The sequence below is a fragment of the Scophthalmus maximus genome, chromosome 3 (genome assembly GCF_022379125.1).
Source record: "Scophthalmus maximus strain ysfricsl-2021 chromosome 3, ASM2237912v1, whole genome shotgun sequence".
Taxonomy (NCBI): Eukaryota; Metazoa; Chordata; class Actinopteri; order Pleuronectiformes; family Scophthalmidae; genus Scophthalmus; species Scophthalmus maximus.
This window is the reverse complement of record NC_061517.1, coordinates 8029231-8057075: the sequence shown is the minus strand read 5'-3', so window position 1 is coordinate 8057075 and position 27845 is coordinate 8029231. Positions and strand designations below refer to the sequence as shown.

General features: G+C 44.2%; 1 protein-coding gene across 2 annotated transcripts; it reads right to left on the bottom strand.

The window, feature by feature from the left end:
- Positions 1-19806: 19806 nt before the first annotated feature.
- On the bottom strand, positions 19807-27496 carry LOC118316848 (protein Wnt-7a). Of its 2 annotated transcripts, none has more exons than XM_035645085.2 (4): positions 27209-27496; positions 26300-26526; positions 23414-23685; positions 19807-21482 (listed from the first exon to the last, which is right to left on the bottom strand). In XM_035645085.2, the coding sequence occupies exons 1-4, from the start codon at positions 27364-27366 to the stop codon at positions 21000-21002; spliced, it is 1140 nt and encodes a 379-aa protein (XP_035500978.1). In that variant the 5' UTR covers positions 27367-27496; the 3' UTR covers positions 19807-20999. The 2 variants fall into 2 exon arrangements, with proteins under 2 accessions (XP_035500978.1, XP_035500979.1); XM_035645086.2 differs by having other exon boundaries at positions 27111-27344.
- Between the last annotated feature and the right edge of the window lie 349 nt (positions 27497-27845).

The window sequence follows — 27845 nt, the reverse complement described above, 5'->3', positions numbered from 1 at the left end:
TTAGACACTGTTTTTTCTTTAACCTCCACAACAATGAAATGAACATAATCTAGTTAGTGGTGCACATGTCGTTCAAAAAATATCAAAAAGAATGTAAATCTCTTGGTCAGTTGGTTGGTTGGCCTCTTATCCACAGCCGTTGGATGGATTGCCACGCAACTTGGGATATTTCTTCTTCAGCAGAGAAGAAATCTTAATTACTCAGGCCGTCCCCTGACCCTTCCTTTAGCGCCACCATGAGCTTTACATTTGTGAAATGTCTCAACAATTATTGGGTGGATCGCCATGAAATTTGGTACAGACTTTCCAACCCTAACCCTAACATTGTTAAGATTGCCCTCTCAATGTCGCCATCTTACATTAGCATTGACGCTATGAGCATGTTACCATGACCCTCCGATCAGTCTCACGGAGCTGCTAACATGGCCGTGGACTCAGATATGGCACCAGGCGAAACTTAGGCTAGTTGACCAATCCAGTTTTAAAGCAACACAATGTACCGGGACCGAGGTCCCCCTACAGGCCGGGAGGCGCAACTCACATTTTAATCGCTGTCATAAATACAAGTCGCTCCCCCAAATGATCCCCCTTGATAAGCCGACGGAAAAGAAACCAGCAAATTCAGATGCCAAAGAGCCCATATGCTGTTTGAATGTGTGATATGTGTGTAATGGAATACAATCTTGTTGGCGTAATGACAGGCACATGTTGCTCATCAAATGCGTCGTACAATGCAATGTCACGCAACTATAGCGGACCTGGCTCCGCCACGACGTCCGCACTGTGAAAACCAGGCTAGTTCTTTCTTACAGCGAGCTGATGGTGAGTGACATATGACCGTCAAGCCTGTGGCAAGTGTTCATGGTACATTATAGTTACATGGAGCGACGCCAGGTGATCCCGAATGTCTCTGTGGCAACGAACAGAGGCGCCATTCTCCCTACTTTGAGTTTGTGCGCCATCGAAATTACATTGAAGCTGTTGTTTTAAGCTAAAATACTACATTGTGTTGCTTTGGAATCTGAAAATACTGTAATGATAATAATGGCAAAAAAAAAGGTAAGCACTGTAAAGCTCATGCGGCGTTTTGCACTTTTGTTTAAACCGATGTTTACCAAATGTCTCTATCGCTGCCATAAAGATCAGACATTCACCTATAAATTATAATTAAATACCTCCCTTGTGCCTTTGATTGATCATGACTCGGATGACTCGGGTGAAGATGCGTCAATGGACCAGTATATCTGGGAAGATCATCTGTAATCCAAATCATTTGTGTTTATCTAACCGTACCACCAAACCCTTGAGTTGTGTTGAAAAAAAGGGCCTCCCCAATTTAAGTGCTGAAATTTCACAATATTCAGTAAATGAATTTGCAAGATACAACAAGTACTGCACTGCTTTCATGGCTGTCTGCATACCAATGTGACCGCAGTCTAACTATTACTCTCTTTATCTCTGCCCCCTCCGGCACCAGGGTAGAAAACCCTCTGTTCTCCTTCCAAAAAAACCCCCTTCTTTAAATCTCCTGTGGGATATGTACATTTGTTTGTGTTTACCCCCGCAGCAAAGTCTTTTTTATGACAGGTCTGTCATTTGTAGCGAGCAAGGAGAAAGTAGGATCCTTAGAAAAATATTGCAGGTCAATGCCGACGGTTCTCGGTTAGATATGACACTGTGCAGCAGCACTGTATATCTGCTGTTGCAGCTAAGACAACATTCCTCCCCCGGTGACGAACACCATTGTTTGGTTGGAAAGATTGATGCCTGCGTGTTTATTTGGTGTAAACCCTGTTGTATGTGGCTGTGACTGACAGCTGCTCAATATTCTTATTCATAAACACAAGCAGCAATCAGCATAAATCATGTCATTCACTGCACTTTATACGCTTCAAGAAATACTATTTTTAACGACAGGTTGATTTGTTGTTATTTCTGTCTAATTGTCTGACTTGTCACCGATGCACACGCTTATGACTCGCAGGTAAAACGCCCACATAATGGTCTCATTGCAGTGGGAAATTTCCCCGAGTCTCCACAATGTCTTGTGACTAACAACTGAACAAAATTAAATTTCCTTTTTCTTTTTAAACACTTCACCTGCCATCCAGCCATGTTTCTGTCTGACAGAGGAAAAGAAAGGCAGAGCACCAGTGGAAATTCTCATCACGCTGGAACAAGGTCGCTGCAAAGGTATGAAAGAGAATGAGTTCTGAGTCCTGTCGCATCAGTTTCCCCCTCTGACGCAGAGTGGACATCCAATATTTGTGGTCCGTTGATGGTTCATGTGTAACAGGAATATTGTTCTGGAGACAGATGTTGCTGCTTTGTTAGTTTTGTGTAATTTAAAAAATATATTTATTGTTTTAATGTTTAAGGCACCACAAACAAAATGTGGTTGACTTCCTTTGTGTTCCGGAGACAGCGGGAATCTTGCTTATTGATATTTCAAAACCTGATCTGCATTGCTAGAAGTTTTTTATATAGAAAATACATTCCTTTGCCACTTTATTAGGTACAACGATGCAGTTTAGGGCAATTCAACGCAACAGATCAGATACAAAGTTTATAGTGTTGAGTATGTGTTGCCCCCTTCATTAGAAGTAATAGTTCAACTACTACTGAGGTCGTCGTAGTAAGTGATGGTGTTGTACTGGACTGCATTGACTGAATTTGAAAGGTGTTTCTCACATTCTTCCCTCTTCATTCGTTTGTAAACCGAGCGGGCGGAACATTTCATTTCAATACCATTTTCATTTCAACATTAACAGATCTGACATGTCAATCTAAAAGCTACCTTGTTATCGATGTAAAGGCAAGATTTGTAGCTGGGCTGTTTCTTTCTTTTAAATCAAAGTGAGCACATTAAAATTATTTCCCCCTCAGTTTGACTCTGTATAATGATTAATTTTGATATTAATGCAAACTAATCATTTGATATTGGCCTGTGGAAACGTGGAGTGACTCACCACCACCCATCCACTCACCGCCTGTGTTTAAAAGTGATTAGTCACTAACCTCGAAGCTGCTCTCTAAGCACAGGTGAACCTTCCCTCAAACTCGGCATACCACTGTGCACCTGACACATCTGGCCCATGATGTCACCTGTAAATGACCGGTGCGGTGCACAACTGGGTCACAAGACAGAGAGCAAACAAAGCACCAATCATTTCCAAATGAGGACAAAGGCCCACTTCTTACTGGTGCCAATGCCACCAAGGCCGGTTCAGAGCCAGTATCATTTCAAAGCAGTTCTGTGTGTTTCGACCGCCATGACAAGGTGCTGGAGCAAAAAGAAGAGCAGAGGCACCTGACAGCCAGAGAAACATCTGCTGAGAGCCCGGTGCAGTGCAAGGACTTACCTGAGCTTGGCACAGGAACTGCGGATGGAGAGCGATGACACACACATTATCTGAACACTAAACAGAATCTATTAAATCATTTCCCTGCTGCACGCGTCACGTCTTTGTGTCGTCACCTGCATGTCTCTTCGCCGAAGCACAGTTCATGTGCACAGGACGTTTCCACCTCAAACTTGTGTGAGTTTGCATGCTTGACCATGATTGGTTTCCAAACTTGTGATGTCACAAAATCCGCTCGTATGAGCCGAGACTTAAGGTGAGCTCAGACAGACTTTCCCCCCCTCCATTAGGGCGACGCGTCAAGGGCCTTCTGGTGACTCAGTCTGCACATTCGGAGGTCAAACATTCAAGTGAAGTTGCAATACGGGAAACCCATTTTCGAGCCGAGTGAGACGTTAACCAAACAAGTGCATTAACCGCAGCGCATGTAAATTATTGGACGGTCACATAGACGGTAGAGGCGACTTGATTGCGCCTTATTAGTGAGAATGAGGTCACGCATTCAAACAGAGGATAAGGTGGAGACATTACGTTATGAAAAAGAGGGAGGAGAAAGAAACCCTTCAAAAATTCCTCAGATAAAGGTAGAAGAAAATGACATCTCATGAATGTGATCATTGTTTCCTTTCCTTTGGTGTTTCACATCATAAAGCTCCCGGAATGCAGCTGCATCAGCGTTTGAGCTTTGACTAAATCCATTCAGACTCTTTGTTGTGCAGTCATTCAGATCGTACAGACACACGCACAAACACGCACGCACAAACACGCACGCACACACACACACACACACACACACACACACACCTCAGTTATCAGTCATCTACTACAGCTCTGATAACCACGATCAACACACGACACAGAGCCGTGCTCGCTATATGCAAGCTCGCCATGCAAGCGCCGCCTTTCACTGTCAGTGTCTGTGGTGACTTCTTGAGCTTTTCCTTTTTTTTTTCCTGCTCTGTTTTCTTCCACAACACACTATTCCACAAGACTATCAGTTACAATCGCTCTACAAGCTGTATCAGATCCCCTCACCGTAAGATTTCACACCAGCGCTGGAAGATATAGCAGTGACACACGGAGGAGAGAAAGAAAAGTGAAGGAAACACAATTTCATATCTTTTGTCCTCCGAAAGACAAAATGGTGTCCAGCACAGAGAAAGGCTGCTCGGAGGAACAATTGAGCGGTGTTTATGGAAAGAGCCTGCAGTGCACGGGAGACACGGCGTCTCCTTTGAATCTGGTGAGGTGTTTCCGATCAGACCTGCAGCGATGGTATGGCTAACAAGCGCTGTTAGTCTGATCAAACAGCTGCCAATATGAAAAGGACTGCCATATCCTCTCAGCACCCCCGGGCTGTGAGGAGTGAACACAGCTCCTCTGGTTTCCCTCTTACAGACACCTCTTGGGTTGGAAACATTTTTTCATAATTGCATTTAATTCTATGTTGGGTGTCCCCGCAGTGCCACTATTAAGGTTAAGGCTAAGCTGAAGAAGCTTTTCAGCCTTTGTCATCGGGGTTTCTGCTCATTTAGAGGCTGCGCTATTGATCTGACTCTAAGAACACATGAAAACAAGACATTAAGTTACATCCCTGTTATTTTCAATTACGGAATATGGTGCATTTTAATTGACGATGTGTGCGATATTGTGAAATACCCCTCGATGAATCAGGGGGCTTGGAAAATGGATCTTGGCTGCGAGTCTTTAATCAGACAGGGAATTCTGCATTTGAAATCCTTAGTCTTTGTTTCATTAAGGTATAGTCTTTCTTTTGATTTTTTCTTTTCTTTCGGGAAGCTCAAAGAGTGAAGGCCCATTAAAAGCTGTGACAGTGCCGGGGAAACTTGCATGCCTCCTTTATCTCACTTACAGCTTTTACAAGAGGATCCGTTGAGCTGTGAATGTTTTGGTTCGGGCTCAGTTCACCAGAAGAGGCCACGTGAAGTATAATGTCCGGACATCTTCTTGGTAGGTCAGGATTCCACATAGACAAAAAGCCAAAGCATCAAGCAGACGTGTTAGAAATGTTAGTGAAAGTGCGCAGACTCACACTCATGCCTCCACTTGTATGCGTGTGTCCCCACACACACACAACACGAGGGAAAGGGAGCACTTCTTTAGACTGTACAATTAAAGGACAGATTCACTATAGGATTATAACGTCAGCTCTGGAAAATGAATCAGCCTTTTGTGAGATTAGAATCAAATCTCCATAGAGAATAACTAATGATGGGGTAATGTACGACAATAACGTCACAGTAATTGCGACGCAAATTCAAATAAAACAGTTTGTCCTTTTATCAGCGCATTTATTTCCGTGACACTGTTTACAGATTGTTAATCATTTTGATATGATACCATGAAAATATGAAAATCTAAGTCCATTCTTGTGAGAGAACTGGGAGGGGGGCCGTGAAGGCAGTTTAGGATACAGATGTATGCATGTGGGAGCCCCTAGTAGGTGCTATTCGTCTCCCTGTCTGCATGTTCCAAAAAAACATGTTTGGTGCGAGCTAAGGGCCCAAGGCGAGCTGAGGGTACATGTGCATTCCTTTCTGCCTGATTTAAAAGAGAGGTCTCAACCTTTTTTTTTTTTTTATGCACTTAGTTGATCAGAGATGAGCAGAATGCATTCCTTCATCAAAATCCTGGCTATGAAAAAGTCATGTGATCTCTGTGGAAATTTACCTTTCAGGCTGACTTCGTACATTTTCCGCCGCTCAAAGAGGAAATGTAAAAATGTGGAGCAACACTGCTCGACGTAGAAATAACTATACAATGTTTCTGATACTTCTCCGCTGCCTCTGTGTTCCACTGTTTTGATGCAGGCGAGGCACGGGCAAAACACGCACAGACAAAGAAGCACACACACACACACACACACGCGCGCACACACACACACACATACACATGCCAGAACTCATGCACAAGCAGAGGTATGCACACAGAGGGCAGCTCTGAGCCAACAATTCAGTGGAAATGAAGCCCTGCGCCGTGGCCAGAGCCTGGAGATGCATATCTACTCAGAACCCTGAAAACACCTGATTGTTCTATGATTCAAATGCTGAACATTGCAAGTGACCAGACAGCAGATGGCTCACACACGCAGAGACACACAGGAATGTTGAACCGTCTTGTTCAAGATCCTACTCATGGAAAACAGTCGGACTCTTCACGCACTTCATGGGTGGTTTACTCGCGTATCGGAGCAGGTGAGCGTCACAAACTACCTGTCAGTCACCATAGTGTCTAATTGTGCTGTTGTTCTGCCTCAAAAATAGTTTAAAAATAGGACCCGGCGTCTCATTGAAGCAAAACACCTGAAAAGGCCGTGGTCGGCCGGTGTCATCCAGCTGCAGAGCTGCACTTCTGGGCCCGCAGCGCCACTCAAACCTGGCTCACCGTGGATATAAGGAACGTTTACACCTGCAAATGCAGACGTGCCAGTGTCCACCATCCACAGGTAAGGAGAGTAACAGCTTCCAGGTGTATGATGAATAAGCTCCATATGTTCAGATTTCGTAACCTATGGATGGAGCCATGCTTGCTGTTTTCTACTGCTTCCAGTCAGTATGCTCAGATGAGCTAAGCTAAGCAGTAAGCCTCAGCATCTTTCCTATTAGTGGCGTCGAGTTAGATCTGTATGACCCATCTATCGATGACCAAACAGCTCAAATCACACTGGTGTCCTTCTTAATATGCATCATTGTTACTATTGATGAGAACAAACAAGAAACAATACAACAGCAGGAGGCTTTATGAGTTGGTGAGTGAGGGACATCCCGTTTTCGTGAGGCACTGTGCATCCCAAAAGAAACAAGAAAAGAAAACATGGTGAGGCAGTCTTATTTATTTTGGCTTGGTGCTTATCTACCTTGATGACATTGTCTGGTGCAATACTCAGTTCTGGGTGGCCCCCCCAAAAGGTTCATGAGAGTCAAGACCTGGATGTGCAACTGTGACTATCTACTGTTCGTCAATCTCAGTCGAGCTTTGAAGTTTTTAGCTCCAGAAACGTTTTGTTTACTATCTCATGTTAGTCCTCGCTTTTCAAATCAAGTGACCTTGATGTGTGTGAGGTAATAGATCTTCCACTCACCCACGACACCTTGGTCCGATACGTCACCCCTGAAGTTTTGTTCGGTCTGGATGATGGAAAACAGTATCTATGCCAATCTTGTGTAGCTGTGCTATGGCATCAAATTATGAATGTGCATTGTCTTCCTGTTTCGTTGACCTCTAACGGCACTGCCTCTTCCCCTTTTGCACGACAGTCTATTCAAGCAGTTTCCAGCTTCCGCTTTACATGAGTACTTTTACCTGCAGGGCTGTGTTTTCTTTGTTTTTGTTCTACTCTGCCTCATTGACTCTAATATGGGCTTCCTGAATGGGTTATCTTCAGACTTGTTCCCACAGGAGCTGATGACTCAAATGATATCAGAGATGCATGATGAGAATGCAGATCTCTGTGGTCTGAAACAACTGGATTTGTTGCCATTTATCCTACAGACCCTAATCAAAACTTCAAAGATGGCTGAATGTTGCGAACATGGAACGCGGAGGCTCAGAAACTGTCAGTACAGCTGTGTTTCACTGGCTGTACCTCTGTGCTGATTAGAAGCCCGAGGGGTCCTGAGGCAAGTGCGTTCCCCAGTCCACACCCTGACGTGTTCCCTCCCAATCCGACTGGTTAATCAAACAATGCGAGCGACTGAACATAGCTGAGAAAAAAATGGCGATATCAACAAAATATGGATTGTTCAAACTGTGTTACAGCAGGTACAGGGAGCTCCAGAGGTATCAGTTGGTCCACCAACTTGGTCCACGGATGTCTGTTATCAAGAAGGCCATGAGAAATGTTAAGAGGATAAAGACTTTTCCTCTAGTGTCACAGAGAGATTAACGTTGGTTCTGTGTGAGATGTCTCGACTACTGCAGTATAAGATTGCCTGCCACAGACTCTTGGTGCTCCCAGGATGACTTCAATAACTATGGTGGTTCCTTGGTGAGTTTTTCTAGCGCCAATAACGTCAACATCATGTCTGTCCAAAACTTTGTAGCCAAATACCTGCAAAACTAAAAGGGCAAAAACCTGTCTTAAGAGCTATTTAGCAAATGTTATGCATGCTGACATATTGAACTGAGGTGGTGCACATTTGAAACATTTTACCCAATAAACAACAACATGTTAACGTTGTTAGTGTTGCCGTGCAAGTGGCAACCCACCGTGATGTCACCCATTGATTTATGAACGGCCATTTTGACCCCTTGTGTTTAGGATTTTGTCCAGCATAATCTTGTTTTGTTTTTTTCAAACCAGAAGTAACTATAATTAGAAGACTGGGCGTTGGGTCTGACTGAGAGCTCATCCAATGCACGTCCACCTCCACCTGCAACCGTGCGCCTATTGGATGGTGAGAGCTGTCAATCCCACTGTATCCGTGCCTCCAATGCATACGGTGTTTTCTTGTTTATGGCACAATTGAATGGCGCATTGAATAGGACTTTAAAATAGCGATTGAGACCATAAAACTTGAGTAATGTTCTCATTAACGTCTATAGAAACTGACTTCTTTTTGCAACCAGTGGAGTCGCCCCCTGCTGGTCATTTAGAGAATACAGGTTTCAGGCACGTCCACATTGGTTTCACTTTCCAGACCCGGGGAATACGTCCGTTTGTATATATAGATTATGTTTCCGCGTTAGAATGCCGACATTAGCATTAAGCTCAAAGCACCAAATATGAAAAACTGCACTAATCAACATGCATCTTTGATATGTGGTCAAAAGCTCTGGAGGTGTGGCTTCCTGCCTGACGCCTTCTCAACTGGCGCGAGGCGACCCTCAGGAACTGCTTGGTTCTCACAGCCAGCCAACTATGGAATACATAAAGTCTACACTTAAGTGGATTTCAGTGAGGGAAATAAATTTTCTGCGACTGAGCAATGGGCAAAGTTGAATGATGATGAAGAGTTGAGGCTTGCCTTGGGAGAAACAGTGTCACCCAAGTAATGAGCTGGCTTCAAGTGTTTGTTATTTCAAAAGACATTTTTCCTCTTCAAGGTTCAATCGTCATACGCTTGTGGACTGTGCTGTGGCATGTTGCGCTCAAAAGAAAATGTGGAGAGGGATCTGTTTTCGGTGTTCCCAAAAATACTGTCAGTAAAAGTAATAGAATCCAAAAATAGAACAACTGAATATACGGAATATAACACAAATATGTGTGTGTGTATATATATACACACACACACACACGTGTATTTACTCGTTTGGGGGTTTACATAAAAATCTCGACTGACCAGGATGAGTTTGACATTTACAGCTGTAATTGTTGAAATTCCATGACATGATGGACAATGATAAAAAGTCATGTTTGACAAGTCGAGTCACCGTAGTTTTCTAGCCACCATCTCGAGGCAGAATTTGTGACAACGGGCTTGTAAATTCCCTTCTGTCTGTTTGGTTTGCTCACATTAGCTACAGACTCACACTTACTGAAAACCCCCCCGGTGGGTTTTTCAGATTGAATCACTCATTTTTCGCTTCAGCAACAGCAACTCTTTAAAAAGAAAGAGTTTCCAACACACGAGAACAAGAAGACAGGAATCCCCTCGTGTGGGGAAGTTATGACATGCACACGTCGAGAAATATGCACTTTAAGACACTTGCACACACTGCTGCTTTCATGAGTTTTCATGAGTCCAAACAAACTAATGATAAATAAATAAATGAATAAACGTGTCGACTACTTTTCAATTGGCCAAATCCGTGCGTGGAGTGAGGGGCATTTATCCTTCCCACAAAACACAGCGTAAGGCAACTTACCTAAACACCTGAGGCTGTCAAAAGCTCACTGCTGCATTTCCATACGTTCCCTGGACTGTAAACCTTTTGACTGTTGCCATTTGATTGCTTAATAGTAGCATGAGTCTCACGTCGTGGCCGTTTGTGCAATCTGACGAGCGTAAAACAACACCACAACAACTTTTTTTCCCTCTCTCCATACGACACTGTTGACCTAAGCTAGAAAGTCATCAGGCAGTGTGTCGACTGTGTCCTTTGCTTTCACCGGGAGCGCGAATCTGGACTTTTGATTTTAAATCATCGGGTTCCTGGGTGTTACCAAGGAGGATTAACCTGCCGTCACGGCAGCCCATTTATTGCCGTTCTCCCACACATGAAATGAAGCTCCCACGTGCAAATACAGTTGTGCAGGTTGGCACAGAACTCTGAAGGAATGTGCCGCTCTCCTTTTTTATTGAATGCATAAATTCAGGAAGTCCAAACACCGGCCGACGTGTGCTCACTGCCCGGGAGAATTCTCTGTAAGCAGTCAGTCAGTCCCACTCGCCCGTGATGGGATGACACCTCTGTCAGTGTGGCCCTCTCAGGTGGAATTACTGTCATAGTTGGCAGGATGACTGTCTTCAGGTGATAAAAGAGGTGTTGATACAGACGCCTCTGGCAGGCTCCCGAGCCTCAGACGGATTCTGCCCACTCTCACCCAGACCGATCAAACCACAGGCTGCCTCTGTTTGGGCTGTAGATTAGCCTGGTTAGCTGATATTGTTGATTTCAATTAGATGGCTGCTCGTGCGGAACAAAATTCCGATTTTGCTGACACAACCTGGTTGAAATCCATCCAGGCGAGGAGGGTTCACTGTGGTCTTCGACGTCTCCTCCACAGCCTCTCTAACGGCAGGGGGTTTTTCACGAACGTGCCGCCCAAGGCCTGTTTTCGAAAAGGTTTTGATTGATTACCGGGATTTAGGGAGGAATCTAGCACAATTTAACACAAATCATGAAAGGCTTCGGGAATAAACCACAAGGATGCTCAAAGGCAGTAACATTTAGTCTTACACAGGGTGTAACAATGCAGCTGGTCTGATTCATGATGCTGACAGCTCTGTTGCCTGAGATTCGACTGATGTGGGCTTTATAGACTTTATGAGCGCTTTGCGCTTTATATCAAATAAACACTGACAGCCAATATAATTGCTGAGTTGGATTCATTTTTTTTGTTTTTGTTTTATTAGAACTTTCCAGCATTGAAAAGTCAGGTAAGAAGATGAGGGCTGATCCTTCACATATACATATACACTAACCCCTCGCTGTTTCTTATATTTTACATTCACAGTACATGCGCGCACACACACACACACACAGACACACACACATTTATATATATATATATATAAGCACGCAAAAACACTTCTTCCGTCTCTCTTAGATGTGGCCAAAGCCCCGCAGGGACCAAAGCCATTTTTCATGTAATTACAGAAAACCTGCCTGACTGGCTTTGTGGCAGCTTGTGAAAGGAGGGACTGAGTCTTTCTTACATTGTACAGTACATCGAACCAGCTACTATTAGCAAAAGGTAATTTAGCTTGTTTCACTTTCAGCCATTGGGCCAAATTTGTCGGCACATCTGAGAGTTCTCCTAGGTGTGCCGCAGTAAACTGGCAGGTGGAACAGCACCCGTGTGACGTGAACTGCTGACATCCATCACGTCCTGAGACTGCTCTTGTGTACAAAGTATAATTAATACCTTTTTCTTGGCTCGATCTCCAATTTGGCCTCAATGATCCCCCAACTAGTTTTGTCTCTCCAGACTTCCTCCGAGCTGCACCTTGTCTGGTCCCCGTCGTAATCCTGCGCGTGTCTTCACTTTGAGCATTCAGCCCTGCTGTTCAAGCATGTCTTCACAATAGTGGAATTTTTCCATTATTGAAACACACAAATATATCATCATATGACCCACCACTGACAACTACAGTCTGCTCAGAGAGGGACAGTAGTAGAAAGGAATTTCCCCCAGGACAGACTCGATGAACTGACGCTGTCTTTGGGGTGTACAGCGAGTCAGCAGCAGCAGCAGCAGAGGAGGAGGCAGCGCTGAGATAATGTTTGTCTCTGTCTCTCTTCAAGATAAACCTGTCATTAGAGCACCGGCGAGCGTGTCACATTCTGAGACTGTTGCTCAGAGAAACTTTAGTGAGAACACAGAAAGTTCTGGTCCAATGTTACACAGAGGACATTCACGTGGAGTTTTGGTCCCCTGGTTGTAGGGGGCGACTCTCCCTTTGGATTCTCTCCCGTTAAACAGGATTTGACCATTATTCTCTTCCCTGGTTGTCAATAAAATTTACAGCAGGTGACTGGAAAAATAGAAATAGACAGAAGTGGCCTTTTCTATCAGCTACAGCTCACCGACCTCTGTCATATAGCCCGGGGCGTCTCTCTGGGCTCTTCATCTTATGTTCACGTGTAAATCCATCAAGAAACACTCTCGTCTGCTTTGCTAAATAATTGAGTCGTGGCTGTTTTCGCAGGTTTGTGCCCTCAGGACGTCTGCACTTCTATACAGCCCAGATTTATATCTGTAAAACTAAGATATTAATATTATTTTACTCTTCTAACTGACCTTGTGGGTGCTCACGACTTCACAACATGGCAGCATGCATGATGCATCCTGCCTGTATGCTGCAGCGCAGTTATTTGATGTTTTATCATGTCTACTGCAGCCTACGGAGGCCTGCCACCTGCAGCAGGCTTCCACCTGCTTTAGTCTGCTGTGGCGTGGACGTTACCGCCCCTCGAGATTCATCATGTGAGCGCTGTAGCTCTCTTCCCAGTGGGTCTGTAATTTATGTCAGTCGCCTGATTTATGTTTTCTTTAAGGCAGTTTTTTTCTAATATTAACAAAGGGTCACATGGTGTGAAAGGGGTTGCACGCGGTGACTCTGCCGTTCCTCTCACTTCTGCGGGAGCTTTTTAAGCGTCTTTCAGCTCATTGTTTTGGTTTTGCACCCTGCAGCTTTAAAGTTTTGTTTCACACGAGCTGCTCTCTGAGCGTCATTTGCATTTAGCTGATTCAGCAAAATGCAAAAAAAAAAAAAAAAATCCACAGTATGCTACATGCTTACGAACAGCAGACACAGTTAGCAGCTAGCTGGTGAACACAGTGGAGCATTTGGGAACTAAAGAGTAAAAAATACAGTTAACGACTAGTTGTACATGCATTAAATGGCCAGACGATGAATAATTATGTTGCTCTGTGACTGTTGAATGTGTAAATAGGTAAATATATATTGTGACAATGTGAAAATGTGTCAATTTACCCTAAAGCTTGGTGTCCACTTTCTCCCTTACTGGGCCCAAAAAAACAGTTATTGCATGTGTAAGATTTTAATTTGACCTTAATCGCTTAATCGATAACTGATGGTCAAGACAGAAAGGAAATTTGGTACAGAGAATGAACAGCTGGGGGAAAAGGGATGAATAAAGAAATCAAGAAAGGGAAAAGGAATTAAATAATATAATACTCAGTGCAGTGCATTCCTTTGCAATGGCCCAACCGTCCCCTCAAACTAAATCAAGTCACACCAATTTGCATACACTCTCAGAAATCATTGCCCAAAATATGCCAGATTTTTTTTCATCAAGATCCATGAATTATTCCCTGGGAAATCTGTGAAAATGTCCAAAACCGCAATGTTAAAAAAAAGGGGGAATAAGAAATCTTGGATCCGCACCAAAATTTAACAGTTTAATTTTGGTCCATGTCCCATCCTTCCACCAAGTTTAGTGAAAATCTGTTGATTATTTTTTGCATAATCCTGCTGACCAACCAACCAACCAACCAATCAACATACAAACAAACAAACAAACAAACAAATGGACAGGGGTGAAAACATAACCTGCTTGGCAGAAATAACACATTTGTCCCAGAATACTAGATCAACATTTATGAATATTATACCTGTCAAAATGATAAAACTGAATTTGGTGGTCTTCCTCTATGTGATTGCTGATAAGCAGTATAATAGAGATCAGAATATAATCTAAAAAAATATTAAATAAGGGAAAACAAACCCTCCCCAATTTAACCATTATATACATTACTCTTTCTGCCACTGATGATATCAGGCTGCCTCCAGTAAAACATATCTGACAAGTTTGTTTTTCATAAAACCTTTACTGGACTACGTCCTCATCCTACCAGTCTCCTCTCGGGCGCAACGGAGAACCACCGTACCATTTCTGTCCCAGCAGACACAGCTTTGTTCAGCCTATACTCGTCCTGTCACTAGACACCTATCCCTTTGAGGAGTGGTGATTTATGATGGAAGTGATCACTGTGGTATCTGTGCCAGCTGACAATGATCCAACTGCTTTTGTTCACTCTTCAGGAGTGACATCATGGTCCGGATCGTGTTTACTCTCTGCCCCTTGTGACAACTGTATAGGATACAACTCTTCTTCTCAGCTATGGTCCATATAGAGTGGTTTTCTCTCTGTGTGTCCTCTTAATATTACTGTCGATGCACGGCAGGGTAGTTATTTGGCTCCAAAAGAGAAAGAATTTCAGAAGTCTAAACACTTCTTGCCAGAAAATCGCTCGAAGGTGTTTGTCACTGTCTGGCACAGTGTCAGGAGTCACTGCCCACCAGGCTTTCTTTCTGGATTTAACTAGGCCAAGAGGAGACACTCGCTAATGAACGGCCAGATGGAAAAAAAAAAAGTCATTTGTATTGCCCGTTTTCACTATTGTGAACACAACAACAGCACTATACCATTACAATAACCATAAATCAACGTACTGTAGTTATAAAGCCTCCGTAAAATCATTAGAGGCGAGTGAAAGTGAGATTCACTCCCCTTTCATCACTCTCTTTATCCAGTTTCCCTTTTGTCCTATTCTTTATCTCATTACCATCACTGAAGCTCAGCATCCAGCTGTGTTCCCCTGCCCTACAGACAAACCTCTGACCCTGCGCTGAACTGCAGGATCATCTACCACTGTCACCGAATGACCTCCGTGACTCCGAGGTCATTCGGTGCACATTACTAACCCGTTTCAATTCTCTCCTTTTTTTGAGTGGTTTAGGGATCTAATAGTGAGTGTACACGTATTATAGGGGGTGAAAAAGTGATGAGTGGAACAAATGAAATATGTTTGGAGGAAACGAACAGAATGACCTGAGATACCACCTGTCAGACATCCACCACAGAGGCCTCTGCCTTGTTTACAGCCAACACGGCCTATTATTTACAGGGAGCCACAGACATAAAACTTCAAACAAGTGGTTATTATAGTTCATGACATCAGTGTCATGAAGTGTGGACGCAATTAACCACATACAAAGGCCCGTTTGTGACCCACGCTCACACATTCAAGGTGTTGTCAAAGGGGCATCTTTGTCTTTCAACGGCGTCCCTGGAATATGCATGTCAGTCCCAGCAGCAGGAAATGAAATGAGGATAACATGATTGAAAAGGCATGTGGCACTGACTTCAAAACACCTTTGTCACCAGCATTGAGGGATACATATCAAAAGAAGTACTTTCAGGTATCCCTTTACCTCTTTGGGTTGAAGGTGAGGGTGTTTCCATATCTTGTCAATGCATGAGTGGAGCGAGGGAGAAGATTAATGATATAATAGCTCTGACCACACGGTTTAGTTATTTAAACTGGCAGCATCAGCTCAAATTGTTTCATGGCTTTCTGCAATGATACATTTAGGAGCGTGTCTGGACAGGTTACAAGATGCTAGAGGAGAGCATTCATTGCAACTCCCTCTGAACTGCTCAGCCAAGAGACAGGAGCTTGGAAGCTATGACACCATCAGTAAAGCACACGCAGAATGGTTACTTCCCGGCAACCCGTTTGTGCACCTTTCCTGTTGACAGACTCTAAAAAAAGAAATTAAAAAAGTGAGACGGCGTCGGCATCGACTGATTAATTGATTGCCTAATGTACCGATGAAAAAAATAATAGTTCCTGGCCGTGTTTCCAGTCACATTTGGCGTTGTCTCTCTACTCCTCACGGAGTGAGCAGGAAAAAGGTTTCGTAATCAGGGAAGGAGTGAGGTGAAAGGAGCCATGGAGTGAAGCTTCGTAAATGAGACTCTGCTGTCTTGTCAAACCAACAAGCAACGATCAAATCAAGGAGCGAAGTGGCCAGCTTCTCCTTTGTAGGAGCAAGGAGAAGCGGTAAGATTAAGAATCTGTCATGACACTGGATGAAGATCAGTATTTCCTAAGCGTCCCTGACGCGTCTTACGGGGTTGTAGTGAGTTTGGTGTTTTTGTTCAAAACATCCCGTGTCAGGACGCCCGAGACGTCGGAGGATTACTGTAAGCTTAGCTCAGGTGACGTCTTCAGTGGAAGGAGTGGGGTGGTGTGTGTGTGTGTGTGTGTGTGTGGGGGGGGGGGGGCAGGTATGAGGGGCCTCCATAGCCCTGTTCCAAACCACTCCAAAAACAAGGAAAAGTATCATATGTGGTTCTCAGATCATTTGAAGTCCATCAAAGGCAGCCTTTAACATACTCACTCAAAGTTCTTATTACCCCCATTTCTCGGATGCATTACTGTTCCATGATTACATATTTCAAGAGCTTTCAAAGGCAGGTTAAGTGGACTGGTATGTTCATTCAAATCATCGTAAATGGCTCCTTCAAAATCCCCCCGGAGAGCCGACGCAGTCTGTGTTCTTACCTTAATGCCTCTAACAATACCTTGAAGCTATTTGACCACTGTGTTTACCTGTAAAATCAGATAGACCATGGGAAGTCAGATAGACCCTGTGAGGGCCGAGCAGTTGAGGAGCTCTCTTGTGTGGAGTGGATATTGTCGGCTATCTCTGGCTTCCATCACAAAGTCTCAAACAGCATGCGGTTAAGAGAGTGCATGAATGAGCTCTGCGCCCATACAGTATCTCTGGGATCACATAAAGACAACCTTGTGCTCTGCAATTTACTGTGCAGCGCTCAGGTGCTTGTGCGTGTCTCAACCAGAGGAAAAACAAAACTATGACTGACATAATCATGTGTCAGAAGATTTATGGTCAGAGGGAGCAAACGGTAGAGAAACCCTGGAGAGCACATTTTCCCGATCCTCCACCTCCAAATTATTGTCTTTAGCGCTGTCCACTTGTTTGAGTGAAAAGTTGGAAGCTGTTGAAACAGAATAGTTGACACACGCGCACGCACACGCGCACACACAAACACTCAAACTGAGAGAGAGCGTTGTGTTAATGAAGGCCCTGTACGATATATGATTTAACAATTCTTTTACTGTTATTATCAGTCATTTCCTTATTCATTGGTGGCATATTTTTGCAAGACTAAAACTGAACTCATTTCAATTATGTGAGCAGCTGTCACGCAGACACAATAACAACTGAACAGGTAACACTTTATGAAAGAAAAAACCCAGATCACTTTGGACAGTAAAATTAGTTTTGCATTGTTAATATGAATTGGAACCAAATATAACCTAAATAATATTACTAGTAATGAACTTCTGGATCGTCGGGACCAAATCAAATACTTTCATTCCATCTATAAATCTGGTCAGTGACAAGCCAATCTAATGATAAAACAGCAAGCAGGACGGGTCTTGCTTAAATATTTTTTAAAAGACTCATTGTTGGCTTTGACACTAATTGCTGGCTGGGGCTCACTGCCGCGCTGCCCCGATGTAACAGGTCATGAGCGCAGATAGGGAAGCTGTGGCACGCCTCCAGCAATAACAGGGGGAGGGAGCCAGACTACCAACCATAAATCTGCAGCAGCTACCATCAATTTCCAACCAGCACAGGTGAGGGCTGAGCGCGCGCGAGTGTGTGCGGGTGTGTGTGTGTGTGTGTGTGTGTGTGTGTTTACAAACACAACTCCAAAGGGCAATGCAACCCCACTTCAGAGCAACATGGATGTTACACCCCCTGAACATCTTGGCATGGGCCCGGTCCTGTTTAGGGAGAAACACAGCTAAGAGTATAATTAGCATTGCAGTGATCCTGCAGGGTGTCTGACTTAGGCTGCGATATCAAACAAGGTGGTGTTTTGTGCTTGTGACTCAATGGAGATGAAGTGACTGTGGCCTCAGTGTGGTGGTGGTGGTGTTTTTGCACCTGACTGGAAAACACTGCAGGTGGATTATCCCGAGACGTGGCTGAACTACAGGTTTGATGGTGTAAATATTGGTGATCGAGCCACGTCGATGGCTAGTAACCCCCACAAACCCGGGACGTTGCCCTTGTCGTTTCAGATGTTAGGTCACTACAAGGGAATATAAATGGGTGACACACACACACGGGCTAAATGACTGTGAGGTGTATGTGTGTTTTGTTCATGAGGTAATGTGATGTGTGACTCGCACACAAAAACCCTAGTTTAGGTTTAACCCGAGCTTTTGGAGCAGCTGCCTTTTCTCATGTGCGAGTCTTTTGTATCAATATTATGAAAGCTGAAAGCTTTTGTCAGACAGAGACGAGCCTCTATTATTATCCCCATCACGCCCTTTTCTCTTTATTCTGGGCAGATTATCACCATCAATGACACATGACACGGCTAATCTACTGTAAATTAAACCTAAATTCTCATGAGTTTCAGCTCCTTCCATAGGGAGTTAAAAAAAAAAAGAGAAGAAAAAAGAGACTTTAAAAGAAAAAAAAGAACCCGGCAATGTTCTGAAACGCTGCACAGGTGAAAACTTTACAGGCCACATTTGTCAATCCCAGGAGATTATTGGGAGCAGGTTTTCCGTCAACACCTCTGGGCCCCGTCTCCTGACTGCACTTCCAGGCCGATGAGAGTGGAATCTGTAACGACCGCGGGCCTTAGCATCGTTAACATTTCCCTGACACGTTGGCCGGCCTCTCTTGGAGACTGCCCCGCATTTTCTCTGCCGCGCTGCAGTTGTTGTAGCAACTAGTGGCCCAGGAGTGAATGAAGCAGATGTGCGAGTCATCTATCACCTGACAGCTCCCACTCCCCCGGCTGAGCAAGTCATCACCGTGACAGTCTGCCCGACCAGTCTCATCAATTACGCCGGTACCCTACCATTAGACCACAAACACTTTTTCTCCTCGGACACATTCAACTGCTTCCCAGTCTGCGAGACGGGCCCTCAATTAAGCCTGAATAACTTTCCCCTCCCAAAGAGCGGATCTCTTTCTGTGGCCGAGTACTGCACACATTGTTCTTGTGGGAGCTGATTTGTCTTCATGATGACCATGTAGTATTTGGGAACATGTATCTCTTCTTTACGACACTGCACAGGTGCCTGGTTATGACAAGACTGCTGTAGCTACTATTACTGAAGATCTCATTTTATGTTCACTCAAAATCAATGACTCTTTCAGTTAATAGATTCTTATTTAGTGAGCAATTATGGTAATGTATGGCATAAAGGTTCATTATCTCCACTGCAGTGCTGGATTATGGGGGAAAAATGCCAGCAATTTCTTTTTTTAAATTCTCAGTAATATTTACCTGGCCAATTACAGCACATCACAACTGTTTGAGTGTGTCCTATTCTGAAGTACTCTTCTCCATGGGGTTTCTTCTTTATAATGTGGCAATTCCCATTTGTGCTTTTGCCCCGATCGGAGTGAGACTTGATGTGTGAAGAAGCAATAACGGCAGACATGTCTTGTTAGTGTTATTCTCTTCCTGTATTCCATCAGTAGTAGTCGTGAAATGCAGCAAACAAAGACATTTGAACACAGACACATATAATCAGTTTCTATCACTTACAATATACAACTATGGCAGTGACAGCAGGGGCCAACTTACATATATCAGCTTTTTTTTTTTTCACCAGGGTTTCAAAACAGTAGTCAGGGTCAGAATGTGACATTGAATATGCAAAAGATATAAATAAGACATTCATATAAAAATAGGCTTTTACAAAATATACTCTATTAACCAATATTTACCAAAAGTGGAAAATGTGCCCATCTTTTTGATCAGTGAATAAGTCCAGTGAAGCTAAACCAGCTCGAAGTGAGCAATGCCATTGAAGACGGTCAGTAGAGCGTACAGCCTTCTACCTCAACACGTGGGATTCTCTAGACTAGCAGCAAACAGAGGGAAGACAAACTCATGAGAAGGTCAGAAGGTCAGTGTGAGCAGCCTACAGCAGTTTCGTCTGGGACAACGTTATCCTACGAGACGACGCGTCGTTCCAGGCAGGTTCAAATCCAGTGTATTAACCATGGACCACGTGTTGATTGCTTTAATAAACTAAAACCTCCCGACATTTAGTTACTTTTGGTCCAAAAAAATGGACAAAATCAGTAGTTTCTTTAATAGAATAAATTAATATTAATCATTTTCATTCTCTAAATACAGTATGTTAAATATTCCAAATGGCTGTGTCATTTCACCTATGCACAGGGAGTGAGAACTACAGCAGTGTGCTCCGCCCAGCAATCACATCCACCGCAATTCATTTGCATCGTCTGCAAAGTCCGAGCAGTCAAAATGTCAGTGCGTGTCCGTGCAGCTTGAAGTCTTGACCTTTCGCCTCCGTGACTCACACTGTGGTCGCCCTGTCCCGTGTGCCACAGTACAGTTGTTCCAAGAACGGTCACCCCCGACAAACACAACGGTCCAGGAAGAGGGGGGAAGAGCTTGGTGTGCAAACGCAATCACGACGCCCCCATCCTCAGCTTACTGTATGCACGGTACAGTAGTGCCTCATGATGTACGGAAAGACTGCGACAACAGCCTTCTCGTTTAGCTGAACAGTTCCAGTTTGTCCAAGACAACACAAAGATATGAACACACACGCTCCCATACACATATTTCATCTCACACACACGCACCTTCCAATAAATATTCTCATTTGCATGTGTACACCTCTGTCCTCTCGCTGCAGGTGTTGCATTTGACGTAGCAGCACCACAGGAACTTGCAGTTGCACTGCCAGACGCGGGAGTACTGGTGCGTGTTGTATCCCCGGCCGCAGCACATCAAGTCACAGCCGCTGATGTGCTGCATCATAGTCTTGTTGCACACCCGGCCCTGCGTCCCCAAGCTGCCCGTCACGTGGTCCGCCTCGCAGTAGTTGGGCGACTTGTCTATGTACACCAGGTCTGTATCCATGGGCTTCCGGTACGAGTAAGGCTTCTTGATCTTGAGGAATTTAGGGCGCTTGTTGCGGCTGGCTTTCACCGGTTCCACGTGCACCGCGTGGGCATACTTCTCCTTGAGAATGTAGCCAAGCTCGCGGAACTTGGGAAGTGTAGTCCAGCAGGTTTTGGTGGTGCAGGAGCCTGAGACTCCATGACACTTGCATTCCAGTCGCATGTTCTTCTCCAGGACCTAGACAAACGAAAACAGCTTAGAAACGTAGCAGCAACAACCGGCAACTGTAAAAACACATTACGGCGATGAGTGATTGTTACACTCTCATGATAGGTTCATAACAAGCATTACACCAATTATCATGTAGGTTATGATTTCGCTGCTTCCTTACAGTTAAAGAAACATGATAATATTACATTTTTCTCAATTGTTGTTAAAAATCATTAAAAAAAAACAACATATTTCTAAAACCTGGTTTATCTCCGACCACATTTCACCTCTTGCACTTCAAGGAAAAAAGACGAATGTGCAACTTAACAACAATGTGACTGACAAACACGCTGCGGTTGTGCATTAAATACAGCGCTACCACATACCGTTGTGATACCAGGCACACAGAAGCCAAAATAATGTATCAGATGTCAGGCTCTGTGTGTGTAGTTACCACACACAACACACAAATGTCAAGAGTGACTGTACAAGGCGTCGAGTGACTGGGATTACTGTTAAACCCTGAACTGATGACAATGAGAAGTGCCACTGACTGAAACTGGATTTTTTTTCGTTAGCAACAAGGTCAATTGCCATTTCCTTTCGCTAAAATGCTGGGTGTTTGGTATGCGATATGGCCTCCTACAGCCACCAACAAGATATTTATGGCTCTGTGTTCTTGGCAAGTAAACTGTAACTATAAACCCAAATGCAGACATGAGAACAAGGAGCAAAAAACATCTTTCCCCCACGAGCGAACCACTTCATAAAACCCTTGGCTTCAACGCCCTCATCCATCAGTTGTTCCGTGACCAACACTTCTGACAGCCTTTGTCCAGACGTCTTCGACCAGGGGGGCTGTGAACGGCTGTGTCACTGCCGTTGATTTGCATAAATAAAGGAGGAGCGGGGGGTGACTATCAAAACAGAGAGTCTATTTATTAGCAGAAAGAATAGGACAGAAGGAAAGTTTGAATCCACAAGTATACTCGTTTCCCTGAGAGGCAATTTAGCTGTCCAGATAAGCCAATTTGAATTCATGGTCCTGAAATGCACACAGAAAATGATCTTCTCAGTGCAATTGTGTGCGAGGAGGCTTTTCAGGCACTGCTGGACATGTTGGTTTTGTGAATGAGGCTATTTTGGCACGGCGTGGTGGAGAGAGAGAGGGGATACGAGTTAACTTGGGCAAAGCCGCCTCTTTGGTTATTCACTAACTCCAACCTCACTTTAGCCGTTTTGGCACATTATTCCCTTCAATCTCTAACCTCCAGACTGACTGGAGTCTCTTTGTCGCTCTGCAATGTTCTGCAGCCCCGCATGCAATCAAATGAGCGGAGTCATGAAAATATCCTTTCCCATTTCATTTTTTGTATTTATATTTTATTGTATTATTGTTTCCCACCTCTTTCCGGTGGACACTCTCCTACACAACTCATTGATGATCAAAGCGTGCAACCACACAGCAAACACCCATGAGGTGCATGTACAAGCACATTGCACCTGATGTGGGTTTGTGATATAAGAGAAATTGTGGGTGTGAACAGTTATGAAGGCAACTGTACACTCTCCCAATGGTGCAGAGCATGTGGGGACTGGGCTAATGCCTTTTTTTCTGCCGTGTCAATCCGTTTGCAGACCATCAGACCATTGCAGAGATCGGGGTTGTAATCAAACCCTGCCACTTAGACAGCTCTTCCCCTAAAAGCAGCCTTTTATTCCACTGCTTGTTTCATCTTGGCCCCCTTTGCCCAGATCTAGAGACTGTGAACAGGAACTTTGACCAACCACAGGCCAGTTAACCAGCGGTTCACCATCACATTTAGTCTTGGATTCTCTGCGCCTTGAATGAATCCTTTTAAATGTGGAGATGGCGAGACATGGTTTGCCACATTCTCTTTAATCTGTCAAATCAATATGCTGAATAAAGAGACACAGTCCCGTTGCGAATCACTTACCTTGCGTCCCACCTCGTTATTATGGAGGTTCATGAGTGTCCGTGCATTCTGCTTGACCTCGCGAGCATCGATGAACACTTTGGAGAAGCCCAGGCCGTAGCTGACGTCTGCCGAGCAGCCTCCCCACTTCCAGCCATGGTCTTTACTGTAGAAACCCTGTTTCTCCTTGTCACAGCTACAGTCACTCAGGTTTCCCTGTGTGCAGGCGGCAGTGATGGCGTGGGCCACTCCTGCTGCGATGATGGCGTAGGTGAACGCAGCCTCTTTGCTACCTGAGGGAGCAGGGGGAAAAAAAGGTGTTGAATAAAACGAAGCACATATAGATTTAGATTTTGTGAAATAAGAGAACGTCCCGGTGTTTCACCTCAGGGAAATAGAACTGGGATTTAAAAATAGGAAACGCTGATTAATTATTAACAACATATGTGCTTACATCACAGTCTCACTGACATATCACTCAAGGGCTGCAGTGTTTTGAAACCTGACCTGGAAACTGTCCTGCCCGTGAACTAAAATGGCTGCTGGCGGTATAGTCAACAGAGCGGCATGAATAAGAGGGCTGTCGTCAAGGAAGGGCTATTGATCCGCTCAGAAACTGTCACATTCTGTGTAAACCCATAAGGGACTGACATCAGAATCTTTATTCTGCCGTTATCTCATCCAAGTCCGGCTCACAAATCATTTACGCCCACGCGGAAATATCATGAAAATAACTAATGGTTAATCTGACGAGACTCATAGACAGAACCTGTGTAAACAAAGCGACACTTTTTCCTTCTAATACCGTGTCAAAACAGCCCACGGCGTAATAAATGTGTATATTCATTAACATGTTGCGGTCCGTGATTCACTATCACACAAACAGGAAACCGTTGGTTACAACATCCATCACGCTGTGTTTGGGTGTAAATAAACTCCCCGTGTCTCTGTTTGTTGAAAACAAACATCACGCCTTCTGTGTCCTTCCTCCTGCCACCAGGCTCACTATGTAAAGCTGCCATGCTTTTGATAAACATCTTGGATCTGTGCCCTCGCCATTGAAAAAAACCCAACTCATATTGGGGCATCAATTATGTGGACGTTTTTATAGACTCGATTGGCCCTGAGCCAAAAAGGAGGGTGTGTCAGTTCTGACTGCACCGTTGTTAATTTTTCCCCTCTCCGTTCTGGGTGCATGAGTTCACCACAAGAGATGGTATGAATTCTTCATAACCTTGTAATGAGAGGTGTAAGATATATATATATATATAATAATAAAAAATCAAAAGCGTGTATAAGTTGAGCTGGGAGTGCCAGTCGGTTCTCTGTTCTTCTGCCACGTCTGCTCCTCTTTCATCTCCTCAGTGTCACGGACCTCTCGATACGCACACTCTTTATATGGACCTCGTCTCGTACAGTTTAGTGCTACTACAATGCTCAGGTGCAGACTCACTTGAAGCCAAAAAAAAGACCAAACGGCTCAATGCTGATGCATTACTCAGACGCATCGTGTCAGTTCACTGGTCATTCCTCCCTTTACTTTAGGAACAATCGCACGCTCAGAATGGGCATCAACAATGGCGTTCGTTTACAGCCATCCGCCTTCTGCGCCTAATCTGATCAGTGAAACCAATCTATTAGCTATGGCTGTCCAAGCCATAGACCCGAACGCCTCTCTCGGAAAAACGGTGTCTTGATGGGCTGGAACTACTCATTCATAAAGGAACAGATTGTCAAACGCAACTGTTTTCATTTCAACAGTATGAAGAGATGGTCCTTTCTTCTCAAACAGCTGGTCCAAGCTTTTGACCATTGTGTAAAAGGCGAACCTGCTAGAAGTTTTTGTTATGCGTCAATAACTCTGGTTGGAGCAGACGTAAAATATTTTAGACTTCTTGTAAAAATTTTAATTGTTTTACCAAGCCACATCTATCAGACTCCGTACAGTGTAGCCATAAATGTTATGATTGCACAAAATATCCTCAGTTAGGTTTCCCTGCATCTCAATATTTGTCTTCAGTCCACTTTATCAGTTCACAGTGGCCAACAAATGAGCCACAGAGCTCCAGCCACGACTGCCACTTTGGTTCATCGTGCCTTTAGAGCTTTGTTCCAGCAGGAACATTGATTGGGACCGGTTTGTTTCCCTAATTTAATACTTTGGAGGCTTGCTTCCCTCTTGGCGTTTCCCCACTGTAACTTATACCCGTGGTAAGAGCCGCGTCTTTACAGTGGGAGCCACAGCACCCATCACTAGACAGGATAAAGACCAGTGAAAATGTGTCTCCAGAGGCTCTGTCAGGCTGAAAAGAAAGGCTGCCAACATTCACAAGAGCTCTGTTACAGCGCTGGCTTCAGATCCCCTCTTACACATGCCCAGAGAGCCCCTGCTCAATGAAAATGACACTGGATGTAAATGACACTGGTTCTATATGAGATGCTCCGTATATACTGTGATGCAGTGACACAAAGCGGACGATCATTTATGTGCAGAAGAACTGTAGAGCACATTTGGACTACAGGTCACCAGCTATATATTTCCTTTCTGTGAGAATTTAAGAAACAGGTTGTATTTTAAATCTTTAACTTTAAAAACAGATGTATTTGTTTTATTTAATTTTTTTTCAGAAGGCATCAGGACATATTTCTAACTTCTTAGCACGCCTACATATATTTAAACGTACTTGCAATTGCCTTTGTCTTTGTGTTTTGTGTGTAGCCTACTGACCCTTTTTCGAGGGGAAATGCAAAATATGATTTTGGGGGATTTTACGCACAACGCGCACAAATACGCACGGAGTTGCGAGGTGATTGACACAATCCGTTTAGCCTATAGCTGGAAGAAGAAGAAGAAGAAGAAGAAGAAGAAATCAAACTGTGAACAAACGTTGACATACAGCAACATACCCACTTTCAACTCTTTTCCGAAGACCGTCCTCTCTCCAAGCGCGGAGCAGTTCCAGCGCCCGTTTTTGAACTGAAACTGACACTCGTTGATGCCCATTTGGGCTCCCTCTCCGATGACGATAATGGCATCGGGGCGACTCTGGCAGATAATCCGTTGTCTGGGGGCCAGACCGGGGATCTTGTTACAGATTATGCTCGCACCGAGGGCCACCACCGACGTGAAGCCACTGTGAACGGAAGATGGAAAGGACTGAGAAGAAGATCCCATCAACCATATTTCTCCCATCAACCACATTTATCGCATATTTCTCCCATCAACCACCTAATTTCTCTTCTAAAAAAAAAAATGTGAACGTTTTCGTTCATTTAATGTCACCAAAATATTATATTTTCCTCCCAGTTGAAACGGATGGTTTTGTTGTAATTATTGTATTTCCAACCTCTGAAATGTCTCCCAAAAAATATTTAAAAATCAAATGTCAAGGTGCAGATTTTTCAAAAAAAAATTCTAAGGTTGCAGATACCTAATCGTAAATACCAGTGTGAGTTTAACAGAGTATTACACATGTGATGAAGGAAATGTCTTCGAGTAATAATGACGTTGACACGCGTCTTTGCGCTCGTCGCTCAACATTCTATTCATCTTGTATCAAATCAACAGTATTTGAGGAAATATGGGATATTGCTCGGTTTTTTTTTTTGGTTTTTTTTTAAGGAGCAGCAACACATAAGCGTTATTAATCTTTGGTGGTGGAGAAACAGCGGAGGCTACACGACAACACTGAGGAGAAGACAAGTGAAGGCAGCTCACCCAATTTTCAAATAAACAATTCCTAAACAAAGTAAAACTCTTAAAATCCAGCGTCGCGTTCTCCGACTCATTGCGCCCGCGCTCCTGGTTTCACGCACCGATCTGCGGAGCTGGTGAGGAACTTGTGAGCGACGCGGGCTTCTCCGATGGATCGCGGCGCAGGTAAGTCCAGCGGAACTCCACACGGACGAAAAGCATCCAAAAAAAACACGAGTTCACCTCGGGAACTTCTACAAGCCGCCGGCTGGGGTATCATCCGAACCGCCTGCGCTTGGCCCCCGTCCACTGGGCCCTCTTGTCATCGCGAGGGGGTCACAGGTAACCCGTGGGGTGAGCAAGTGCGTTCATCGGTTTTCTCACAGTTCCTCTGCAACCCGCAGGTCCTGGTTATATATCTGGCTCATCTATCTGGGGCGTGTTCACTGGAGACATGGGGCCCTGCTGAAGAATCCCGCCAGGGCTGAATCTCAACACACACACACACACACACACACACACACACACACACCTGTGCTGTGAGTTCACCTTGACTGATTGAGATGGCTGTTCATTTGGAAGTGGGTCAGGACTCAAACAAAGTTTATATCTTAAGGTTTGCGTCACTAGAATTAGCCATAGTTTTCCACACGAACCTCAAAAAGAATCACCACCAACAAAAATAAGACGGGCATGATTTTAAACCAAGACATGTAAGATGCATTGTTTTCTCCTTTTTTTTTTTTTTTTTAGAAAGAT

Coding starts and splice junctions, on each gene's coding strand:
- LOC118316848 (XM_035645085.2), bottom strand. CDS start 27,366: ATGATACCCCAGCCGGCGGCTTGTAGAAGTTCCCGAGGTGAACTCGTG. Junction 26,527..27,208: donor CTCACCAGCTCCGCAGATCG/GTGCGTGAAACC, acceptor TTCCGTTCACAG/TGGCTTCACGTCGGTGGTGG. Junction 23,686..26,299: donor CGGAAAAGAGTTGAAAGTGG/GTATGTTGCTGT, acceptor CTGCTCCCTCAG/GTAGCAAAGAGGCTGCGTTC.